Source organism: Neolamprologus multifasciatus, chromosome 15, assembly GCF_963576455.1.
Source record: "Neolamprologus multifasciatus chromosome 15, fNeoMul1.2, whole genome shotgun sequence".
Taxonomy (NCBI): Eukaryota; Metazoa; Chordata; class Actinopteri; order Cichliformes; family Cichlidae; genus Neolamprologus; species Neolamprologus multifasciatus.
In genome coordinates, this window is record NC_140453.1 from 35,004,216 (window position 1) to 35,016,223 (window position 12,008).

At 37.4% G+C, this 12,008-nt stretch overlaps 1 protein-coding gene across 3 annotated transcripts in view; it reads left to right on the plus strand.

The window, feature by feature from the left end:
- The first annotated feature begins 724 nt into the window (after positions 1–724).
- Positions 725–12,008, plus strand: part of LOC146502556 (E3 ubiquitin-protein ligase rnf213-alpha-like) — a 118,169-nt gene continuing 106,885 nt past the window's right edge. For 2 of the 3 annotated variants that reach the window (XM_085132744.1, XM_085132745.1), the window contains exons 1-5: positions 822–5,692; positions 5,940–6,058; positions 6,408–6,769; positions 6,867–7,010; positions 7,210–7,403. In XM_085132744.1, the coding sequence (XP_084988870.1) occupies positions 5,335–5,692; positions 5,940–6,058; positions 6,408–6,769; positions 6,867–7,010; positions 7,210–7,403 (1,177 nt within the window). In that variant the 5' untranslated portion in view covers positions 822–5,334. The other variant, XM_085132746.1, reaches the window with a different exon arrangement.

A 12,008-nucleotide genomic window follows, 5' to 3' on the forward strand; every position in this document is an offset into this window, starting at 1 on the left:
TAAAAGTAAGGCTCAAACACAATCCTACCAACATAGCATCAGGAGTACTATAAATAATCTATTCATTATTTATAACAGTATAACAGTTATGACAACAGCAATAACATAACAACATCATGCTACTTATCCTGACAAAGAAAGAAAAGTACAGCACAATTCAATCACAAGAAATTGCGTTACAGCTGCAGCACTCTAACACTGCTCCATTCAAACTGATTTCACTGTGTCCATTTCCCGCTTTGCCTCTCCAAACCATGAAGACACCAGACAGAAGCTGCTGTAAGACACAGTAACAGCAGAGGGAGATATTTCATTTCAATTCAACTAAACTAAAAACTTAAAACTTTTTAGGATGTAATCCAGTTTACATAAAGTGTAGCGCTATTTGATTTGATATATTTCATTAAAAAAAACCTGACAGCTGATCAAATACTCCAGATTAATCAATATCGTCACCTAGCCACCTAATACCCACAACTGAAAATGTCTGCATGTGTTGTTGCTTTAATTCTTAATATTGACTGAAATAATCTTCGATTATTTTACAGGTGACAATGAATTAGCAGTTATGTTAATGAAAGATTAATAGTTTAGCAACAAGAACTCAACAATATCCTGCCTTCTAAAGTGTTTTGTTAGGGTTTAAGGCATGCAATTGCAGCATGCCCGGACAAGACTGTTGTGGAAAACAACCAACCGTTTACTGTAAATGAAAATGAAAGTAAATATGTGACTGAGTAAAGAACAAACACACATACCAGTTCAAATATTCAAAGCCAGCTATGTAAGGAAGATGCACAAACGAGGTAGGTTATATACCAATCATCTTTACTAACAATAATAGTGCATTAGGCTGCTTTTAAGATTCGAGTATGTAATATTAAATATTAGGTTACTCATAATCTTTAGTTAGCATTAAACTTAACATTACACTACTAACTGAAACGTAATGTATTCCCTTTCATCCTGTCCTATATTCTAGTTGACAAATAAACAGGAATATGTTAGCGAGGCAAAATTTATATAAATCAGTCATGTTAACTGTTACAGTGTTTCTACACACAAAATGTCAGATGACTTTAATTCATTTGTAAAATATAAAAAAATACAAATGTAAATAAACAAGATAAATAGCTAATGAATTTGATGGAACACAGTGTAAAAAAGAATTCTGCAAGTACATTTTCTGTTTTTTTTTTTTTATGTTGACGGACTTTCCGTAAATAGTAAAATAGTAAAATAGAAAATTCTGTAGCTTTACAGTATATTCTCTGTACTATTTAGGCTATTTGCACATTTAACAATATCCAGAGTACCTTTAAGGTAGAATCACTGCTGTAGTTGTTTTGGCTCAGCCAAACAGTTAAGGTGTGGTTTACACCCATGTCTGTCCACTTATGATATACTTTACATATGCAGTCCTTTATTGCCAAAAACTCACCTTTGATTAGTGATGTCATGTATTTAATATATATTCTTAGTGCTTATTTGCTTAGTGTCCTTTCACCCAGTTAAGCAAAAGTAAACAGTCCTACAGCCGACACAAGTGGCCTTGAAGGGTGTAGCTCAAAGAGTCAAAACACAGTCTCGTTATCAAGGAGAGGAATTTGTTGTTTTCAGCCAGCCTCGGCCTTGGGAGCCTTCCAGCAAGATCATTTCCATATAGCTTTCAATAAGGACAATCGGGCTCTCTCGAACCCAGGCTTTGTTGTTGAGAAAAGGGTGTCAATTGAGGGACCAGTTGATCATAACCATATGCTTTAGGTTTTAGAGAACAAGACTGAGCGACTCTCTGAGGGTTAAAGTTAGATTAGACTAGATGAGGACATGAAAACCCAAGCAGGAAAGATAAGATGAGGGAGTGGGAGAAAAGATACAACTACCTCCGTTAATACTACTGTATTAAAGGCGATAATGTATCAGAAGCTATTTTGATGATACATTAATAATTCAAAGACAGCACGGTGGCATGGTTGTGAGCACTGTTGCCTAACAGCAAGAAGGTCCTAATATCTGCTGCTTTTCTATAAGAGTTTTTTTTTTCCAGAGACAAACACAGTCCCGCTGTGTTTGATACTGTTTTTGAACATTTTAGCTTGAAACACAGCTAACATAAGGTGTAGGATTATTTGAAGATGAGGGAGTTGGCTATCCCTGCTCTATAAACAGGTATGGTCAGTTCCAGTATTGTCACCTAATGACCACAACTGAGGATGTCTGTATGAGTTTGTGCCTCAATTTTCTATTAAGAGCGCTAAAAAAACCATGTAGTGACACACACATGAATTGAATTCCATCCCATTTTTTATGTTACTACTTTATTCCAGGTGACAATAAATAAGCAGTTAAAATGATGAAATTAATATTTCAGGAACAAGGACGATACTCCTTTTTCCCAGCTCCTCGAATGTGAATGTTAGCTGCTGTTTGCTGTGTGAGCAATTATAATAGGTTTGCTCAGTAGGTAGGGTGGAGAAAGCCAAAGCAGTCAAACCTGTTACTTCAACTGTGACAGCTTAACTTTGTAGAATCAGTCATTACCTTGGCTATACAGTGTTAACGATGTAAGGAGAAGAGCAAAAATGCTAGGTTATCCAATCATTATTCTTACAGGCTATAGTGCATTAGGTTATGTGCAAGATTCAAGTGTTGTTTCTGTAATATTAAAGGAGGTTAGCCATAGTCAAAGGTGTTTTTGTAGTTATATTTTATGATAATATAATTTATAATCTAACTTTACTCTTCCTAGTAAATTTGAGTGGGTCTCCAGTATATCTGGTAATGTGTTATAATTAACAGAGTAATATAAAATTACTTGAAATTAATCTTGTTGTTTGTTTGTTTTTTTTTGTTTGTTTTGTTTTTTTAATTTACAGTGTTACTACACACATAACGCAGGATAACCTAAATGATTTGGTAGAATTTTGCATAACATCAGAATATAACTATAAATAAAAACTAATTTGCAAATAATCTTTCTCTGGGAAAAGTCTGGAACAACTTTTGAGTACACAAAAGGGAAGTAAAAGTTTTAATGCAGACGTACCTGTTACTGTACTGTTTGTGAACCCAGTTATTTAGATAACATCAGCTGTTGACGAATCTGCTAGGTTTGCAAAGTGTTATTTTCGTCTGGTCACATTCTTTACAACAGGTTTCTTCAGGTTTCACTCCCTCTATAACAGCATTAGGGAACAGTATGAGCCAGTACAAACACCACTTTTAACCATGACCTCAGTAATAAATGCACATTCTGTGGTATTCATTTCATTTCTGTAATCCCCTATATTTTCTGTATATAAGATTTAAATTGGTATTATATGGTTGGTTTATACACCTTTGTGTGTGTGTGTGTGTGTGTGTGTGTGTGTGTGTGTGTGTGTGTGTGTGTGTGTATATATTGTGTCGTTTACATATTTTTGTATTTACATTTCTGTGCTTGAGAGACACCACCTACTGGAACCAAATTTCTTGTATGTGTTTGCGCATATACTTGGCCAATAAATGTGATTCTGATTCTGATTCTGATAAACACATAATAGAAAAACATATGTAGGATTTACTGAAATATTCTTCCACTGTTTTATGACACTACGTTATTAAAAGTGATCAGAAGCTGCTTTGATATCTGATTTTGATGTTTGGATTGTGTACTTAGAAACATTTCCATTTTCCAGCCTTGAAACGTGAACACTTTTTCTATATTAGTTAATGAAATATCTTTGCAAAAAACAAACTGACAAGATTTCACTTTTGATTCTGTGTGATTATTTATTGCTTACTAAGGCATGGCAGAAAAAGAAAAAGAAACAAAAATTATTAATGTAAATGAAAGTAAATGTGTCATCCCTGTAAGCCATGTATCATAATTTATTAACAAACCAGCTGCACTTTCAAAGTTGTTGTTGTTGTTTTTTTTGCCTGTCCCATTTGGTTCTTTAGCCATCAGAATTGTTGTCTGAAGACCAACAAGGATACCCAATGGATTTACTTTGCCAAATGAATCATCATGGCCTTGCCGTATTGGTCCATTTGATCGACCTTTGTTGTTATTATTTATTTTATTTTATGTTCAGTTGTTAAAGACGGGACAGACATGACTGAGGGATAGGAAAGGGAGAAAGAAAGATGAAGGAAAAGAAAAACAGAAGGGAAGAGGGACAGTGAGAGAGGGCACTTAAAAAGAGAAAGAAGAAAAAAAATCTCCTGGATCACCTGTTGAGAGAAAAAGAAGAGAAAACAAGCAAAAAAACAAAGCAACATACTAAACACAACACCATCACTTTGATCTAGCTAAGTGTAAACAGCAGTAAATACTAAATATTGAATATTGTTGTGTAGCAAGCAGGACCGACAGCGCACAATGTGCTTGGAAATAGCAGTCAATAGAGGTGTAGTTTATGTCTATGAACAGTGAACACCCGTGTGCACACCTGTGTGGATCAGCGCGCTTGTATTCAAAAGGTTTCCCCATGTAATGGTCTGCTAGAGGATGTAGAGAGCCATAGCCCTGTCCCCCAGGGCATGAAGCAGGCATGGAGGAGATCCAGGCCCCAGACATCCAGAGGCCCCAGAGTGCTAGAGCCCAAGGAGGGGGCCATCCGTGCCACCCTCCTGTACACTTTCAAAGTTTTAATGTCATGTGGCTACATTGTTGTGTGTTCTTTCTTCCAGCAACCTTTTTTTTTTTTACTGCTTTTGCAACAATCCAGGACAACAAAAGGTTGATTCTGTTCATCTGGACGTAGCGTTCTCAGTGGGAGAAAGGTTTTATCACTCATCCAAGTGACTTCTTCAGGTTTCCCCAACCTTATAAACAATACATTTGCATAATGACTGGAACTAGTACCTAACAATGGGCCTAATCAAAGACCACATGATCAATGGCCACTGAAAACGCCACATCCAGATGAACAAAATGAATGTTTTAGGATTTCCTTACTTGGATGATTGAGCATGCATCAAGACATCCAGGACCACACTTGTAACTGTGACCTCAGTTATATATAATAACATTTCTATAAAAGACTGAGCTTGATGAGCTTTAAAAAAGTTTTCTGAAATAAAAAACTCTTTTCACTGTACCCTACTAACGTAAGGTAAGAAAGTGACAAGATCTGAAAATTTCCCCACACCGTTACTGTGTTTGAAAAGAGTTTGTAATGTAGTTTGTGAGGTCTGAAACTATTTGAAGTTAAGGGCAGCGGCCATTCTTGTTTTCTTAGGAGACGTGGCAGTTCTTTTGCTCTTTAGCATTGACGTAAAGGCACAGATATACACACACATGCAGATACACAAAGACAAACAGACACACCTTCTGTTAGTAGAGTAAATATGTTAAATACGAGAAATAACACTACAGTCCAGTCTCCATTTTGTTCATTGGTAATAAGGTTAAATGAGGTTAAGTGTTTTGCATTCACCACTATTGTTGCCAAATGGTTAAAGTTAAGCCACATTAGTTATTACACATTACAGGATTACTATAAATATAAGGCTGGACAATGGAAATGCATTTGTAAAAAAAAAATTAATAAAGGAATTTTAATGTTATCTGTTATCTATAATGTTCTATTTTCAAACAGTCACATCATGTTTTGTCCTGATTGTGAAACCGAAGTGGAGAGGTCATTCAACTTTTGTCCTAAATGTGGCTTCAAGTTATCAGGTTTGACAGAAAAAAAGGATCAAGGTAGGTTTCCTAGCAACGCGCTTAAAATTTACTGATAGTCCTCAAAAGACAAGTATAGTCTTCTTTATGATCAGTAATATAATTTGTACTAAACAAAGACTTTGATGTCTTTACCGTAAAGGTGTAAATGGTTGTCCTGGTATTATACACATTTGTATGTTAAAAAAAAAAAAACCCTACACATTAAAACAGTCATATTCACTGTGATTATATATTTGTAACTTACATGACAATAACTGTTAAACAGATGGTGCCACATCAGCACGTCAAATTTTGGCCACTGCTGAGGAGAAAAACCAAAAGGAGGATCAAGACCAGAATTCAAAATATGTTAAAGAAAACCAAGAAAGTGAAGGCAAATTACAGGTAAAAAGGCTAAGAAATACATTAATGTAAATAGGAAATGGAAACTTCATCTTGCTGATAATGAAAACATTTTGTCTGCTTGCTTTGCACCAAGATTATCAGGTGCAGTAAACACGCTTTTAAAACTAGATCAACTGGTTTCTGCAGGCCAAGTACAGCTTGAACAGTAACCTGTTTATCTTGTTCTGACAACATGCTAACTTATCAGTTAAAGTTAATTATGAATGTCTCAACTTTGTATTTACATGAGATAAAATATTATCAGCATTAGCAACAAAGCGTCTAGTCTCCCTTAAAAATGTAAGAATTTAAAGAGTATGTGTCGAGCTAACTATACAATTCTTTTCAGGAACAGTTGGCTTCTGATGAATCACAGCCACCCAGAGAGAGTGCTACACCATCAGATATCATTACAAGCCCAGCAACAGTGGAAAGCAGAACCACAGATGTGCCCTTACAAGCTTTAGAGACTAGTCAGGAGAAAGACAAGCTAACTGCTGTGGCTGCTGAAAGTAACTCTCAGTCATATGATAAGGCAGCACCTGAAACAAACCTGTCTGTTTCCACAACACCTGCCAATGGCAATTATTCAGCAAAACAAATAGAGCATCCATTAAATGCTAGCAATGATGACAGCCCAGATGTACATCAAATTCCAACTGACAAGCTAGCAAATATGCTGCCATCCACTGAAATTGAGATCCCAGAAATGTAAATAACACAGAGAGAGAATGTAACTTCATGCATACAGCATTTTACTATTGAACTATTATAGTAGCATTCATTGATATTTTTTCTTTTTTACCAGTTCATCAGTCCATGGACAAATTGATGTGTACTTCCATGCCATCATTACTAAAAAGTCCCCGTTTGATCCAGAGAAAGATGTTGTTGTTTTAAAATCAAAAGCATTGTTTCAAATCCCGGACAAAAATGCGGCAATGCAGCTCAGGTATGACTTACTGGTTTTCATGAGTTTTATGCATTTTACACTGCAAACTAAATAAATAACAAATTTGAATGGGATTACTTTTACTCATATTCCATTTTTTCAGTATAGACACTACAATTAATTAATTAGCCTACTTTAAATTATGCATTTGTTAGTTCTCTGCATATCCCACTCCTAACAATAACTCTCTGCTTAACAGGCCTCTTGGGGGCAACAGGTATCTTGTTGAAAGGCGTATTATGATTCCTATGGAAAGTGTTTTGGAGGGCATACCCTACAGATATGCAATTTTCAAAGACAACGAGCTCATCTATGAGACTATCTACCAGAAAGAGAAAAAGGAGCGTATCAACAGATGCTTGAGAATCAGAAAGGAGCTTTTAACAAACAAAGGTATTGTAAATCATTTTATGTTTGCCAGTGCTTATAGACTGGATTGCTGTATTTTAATAATCTAAAGAATATACTTAAAACCCAGTGTACAAGCCCTTTGTGTTTAAGGGCCCACTTAAAACACAAAGGGGTGATCTAAAGGAAGCAGCTTTATTGCTGTAAAAACTACTCAAACACTTCAAACACGAAAACAAACCCTGAAATATGAATTAGGAATGGAGAACTAAGAAACTAGAAGCTAAGGAAACCAGGAACATGAAGAAAAACACACAGGAACATGGGATGACACGACAACAGGCAAAGGAAGAAAGAGGACTAACTACACAAAGGATAACAAGGGGATGGGAAAAAGGAGCGAAAAACAGCTGGAGCTAATAAGACATAATGAGACAGGGAAGAAAGCAAAACTGAACGTACTGAACACAATAACTATCACAATTATACAGGAAACATGAGACCCACACTAAGACATGGAATGACTGAACACATGCAAAAGAGAGGAGGAGACACACGACTGGAACACACATGAATTAGACACAACTTAACACACACAACAGATATGACAGACTACACAAGGAGGCACAAAAGGGAACAGACTAAATGAACATGAAACTCAGAACTAGAAATACAAGTGATTTAACTAGGAAGAACAAGGAAACTAAACAATACCAAATGAGAACATATGAAACACAGAAACACTGGGTCATAGACCCAGTACCATGACATTCTGGGGCTGTCAGGGTCTGGAGTCGGATGACTTCGTGGTTAGGTTTTGCTCAGTCTTTGTTTTGATTCTTTGTCATGGTTTTGGCTTTGTGTTTCTTTGTTTGGTCTCAGTGCCTCCCTTGTGTGACTTGTGTTGTGTGTTTGTGTCATTTCCTGTTTTATTTTGAAAGTCATGTGTCCTACGTCAGTGTGACTAGTTTTGCTTCCCCTTGTCTAATTAATCGTAGCTGTGTCTCCCTCTTGTTTCCCATTCCCTCATTAATCCTGAATATTTAAGCCCTGTGTTTTCCTTTGTGTGTAAATCATGTGTGTAAATCTCCCTGCGGTTCTCGTTTCCTAACGTTAGAGTTTTCTTTTCTCAGTGTTTTTGTTTCTAGTTTCGATTTTTCTAAGTTTAGTTTGTTTTTTTTATTAGTTTATGTTTTAAACAATTTTCCAGCAATAAAGCTGCAACCTTAAGTTCATCTTTTGTGTCTGAGTTCTGCATTTGGGTCCACCTCCTTCCTGCTTACCACAGCTACACATGACAGGGAGAATATTTTAATCAGTTTTATAAATTGATTTATTGCAGTATTTTCGGTCTCACATCTTGTCCTTTTCACTTGTTCCCATAGACAAAACAAAAGATAAAATAGTGATTTAAAATTACCTTTACAGTAACATTCTCAGGGTTTGGCACAAGCAGGACGCAAAGGCAGGACTTTCTGAATGAGTCAGATGTGTTTATTTACAGCAAAATTCACGACAAAAGTGCCAATAGTGTTCTCTGCGTGTCAGTTCCCAATTCCTGTGGTTTGTGGTGAATTTTCCTCCCTCCTCTGGTACATTAGTACCAGCTCCCTCCACATGTTTCTGCAATCCTACTGGAAACAAGAGACACTACAGTAAGTACATTCCCAAACAACCGGCTGACAGAAACACTTTCATCTCACGAGTAGGAGCATTGTGTTTATTTTACAACGATGCTAACCAACTGCCGCTCAGCTACTCTCTTAAGTAGTGCTCACTTGATGAAGCTGATCAGGTGAGTGCAATTACTCCAGGTGTGGCGGGCCCCCATGCGGGAAAATTCCCCAGGCCTGGTGTAGCAGCAAAATACAAACACGACAGCACACACACACCACTGTGTACACTGGAAAACAAGTGACCAGGAGCAGACGACAGCAAACAATGAACAATAGACAATCCCGCAAATATAACTAAACTTAGACTATCCTTTAAACCCCAAACACGGTCCAAAATCTAAACCCTGGGTCACAGACCCAGGGCCTGAAAAACATACACATTCTAGGTGAATCCCAGCATTTAAAAAATGAAAAGAGAAACAGGCTTTATAGATCCCCTAAATAAAAAGCCATGCCTGTGTTAAGGCATTTGAAAATGGACCCTGATCATTTTGTAGCCTAAATGCGATATTGTCTCTGTTGTTACAGGAGCACTGACAGTGAAAAAACATTTCTAATGTTGTTTGCATTATAATACGTTTTCATATTTCACTCGTAAAAAGTTTATATTTGAGTGTTTTAGTGTTGAAGTACATTTTTTCCTCTGAGGAGGGTTACAAACAAAATTACTTCCTGTCCCATCTCAGCAAATATTAGTATTAAGTATGCAGGGGTAGTTTTAGACACATTTAAGCATGCGTGACAGATCACAGGGCCTTTAGCTGTCTTCACAATTTGTGTAAGGTCTCACCTTTTCAATAATCTGTTTTACTTTAATAAATGTTGAAGGGGGGAAAAAAGGAAAAGTGAACACTGAAGATATTGTACATAAAAAACAAAAAACAAAACAAAAGATTCAGGACGCATTATCTTGAGTCTGAAATGGACAGGTTGGACGAATGTGAATAACAATCAAGAGGAGCTGAAACCTTGCTTATATAGTATGGATGCAGCAACATGGCTAGCTAATAGTCTGAGGGCAAAGAAGGGGCCATGATTACGAGGGATATAGTTCTATTCATTATCAAGCTACATTATTAAGACCCACTGATTTTCTCAAGTTAACTTAATTTCAGTTTTTTTCAGGGTTTTCAGTAGAGATTCCACAATACTACTTTTTTATGTCCAATACAATAAATTTGGATATCTGCCAATACTGATATAAACCCGATATAGTGTATTTTATAATGAATAAAACAGTTTTTTAAATGTCTTGCTGCATTTTGTATAAGTCCATACTCCAATTAAAAAAACAAAACAAATCATTGAAGCTATTCTACTATACCTGTATGCAAAAATACACTGCACCCAAAATATTTCACAGTTGAGCAATACTGATCTTTTTATTTAAACTTTCAGCAGAACTTTAAATCTACGTATTTAAAGTAATATTCAAAAAGTTATTTAAGATGAAATGTTATGCAGATTTGAAAAACTCTTTGATTCTGCAAAAAAGAAGTGCAATATGAGCTCAAAATAATCTTTATATTCAACAACTTAAAAAAAAAACCTAACAAGTTGTAGAATGTACCCTTTTATACTTAACATAAATAGAGATCCAGAGTTGAAAGCAGTGCAAATAAATGCAACCATGGCTTGTTATGATACTCATCTTTTATCAAGATGGACGTCAGTGTAAGTTGTTTCTATCACATTTAACCTGAGACTGAATTTTGTGTTATTCCGTACAACACTTAACACAAGTATAAAAAAAAATGTTTTTCATAGTTTCACAGTCAGACTTCGCACAGACGTCGCACAGACGTCCGAGCTCCATATATTGTTTGATAAGCTTAACGTGGGAATGCTTTACAAACATTTAGAGATGAACTTACACACTAGCTTGCTCGGAGATGAAATACCTTAAATCTTAAAATCTATGGGTGAAATCTTACACCCTGCTGTTATGTAGTGGATTGTCTCAGGGGCATCTTTACACAACCTACACCTGGGGTCTTGCCTGGTGTGACAGACCCCAGCCTCTATGGATCTTGTGCTCAGGGCTTGTTCCTGTGCTGCCATGATTAGTGCCTCCGTGCTGTCTTTCAGTCCGGCTTTGTCCAGCCACTGGTAGTATTTCTGCGTATCAGCCACCTCCGCTATCTGCCGGTACATACCATGCAGGGGCCTGTCCTTCCATGATGGTGCCTCCTCTTCCTCCTCATTCTTGGGTTTCTGGTGCCTGAGGTATTCGCTGAGCACGCGGTCGGTTGGGGCCATCTTCGTGATGTATTCGTGGATGTTCGTTGTCTCATCCTGGACCGTGGTGCTGACACTCACCAGTCACCGGCCTCCTTCCTTCCGCTTAATGTACAGCTTCAGGGTGCTGGACTTGGGGTGAAACCCTCCATGCATGGTCAGGAGCTTCTTTGTCTTGATATCAGTGGCTTCTATCTCCTCCTGACTGTGGCGCTGACTGTGACAGGATCAGCTGACTGTGACAAGAAGATGACGCCTTTGCTCGGCTGACTTCTACCTGCCTACGTTGTATTGTATTTTATGCTTTTATATCAGCCCTGACGTTTAATATATGGAGCTATGCTGCTGTGATCTACAATCGTTCTTCCTTGCTCCACATCAAAGAGTCTATGGAACGTCTTTATGATGACTGGGACAGGCATCCAGGTACACATCAGACGAGCCCACAGATCGGAGATTTCCCGACTTGTCTGCAGGCGTCCCCGGTTTCTGCTGCCAGTTACCCTTCCGGATTTGATTGGAAACACGTACTTGCAGCCACTACAGCGTGGATCCTGCCCATTCGATGCTCTGGATTTTGCCGATTATCTCCCCACCACTGCGCCCTCACAGCCTGCATCGCACAACCGAACTGGTGGTTGGTCCCACCCCTCCACCCCCCCTACATTGCTGATTTGATTCGTACATTGCTGATTTGATTTGAGGTCATCAAACCAAAACCTTTTAGTGGTCCCCC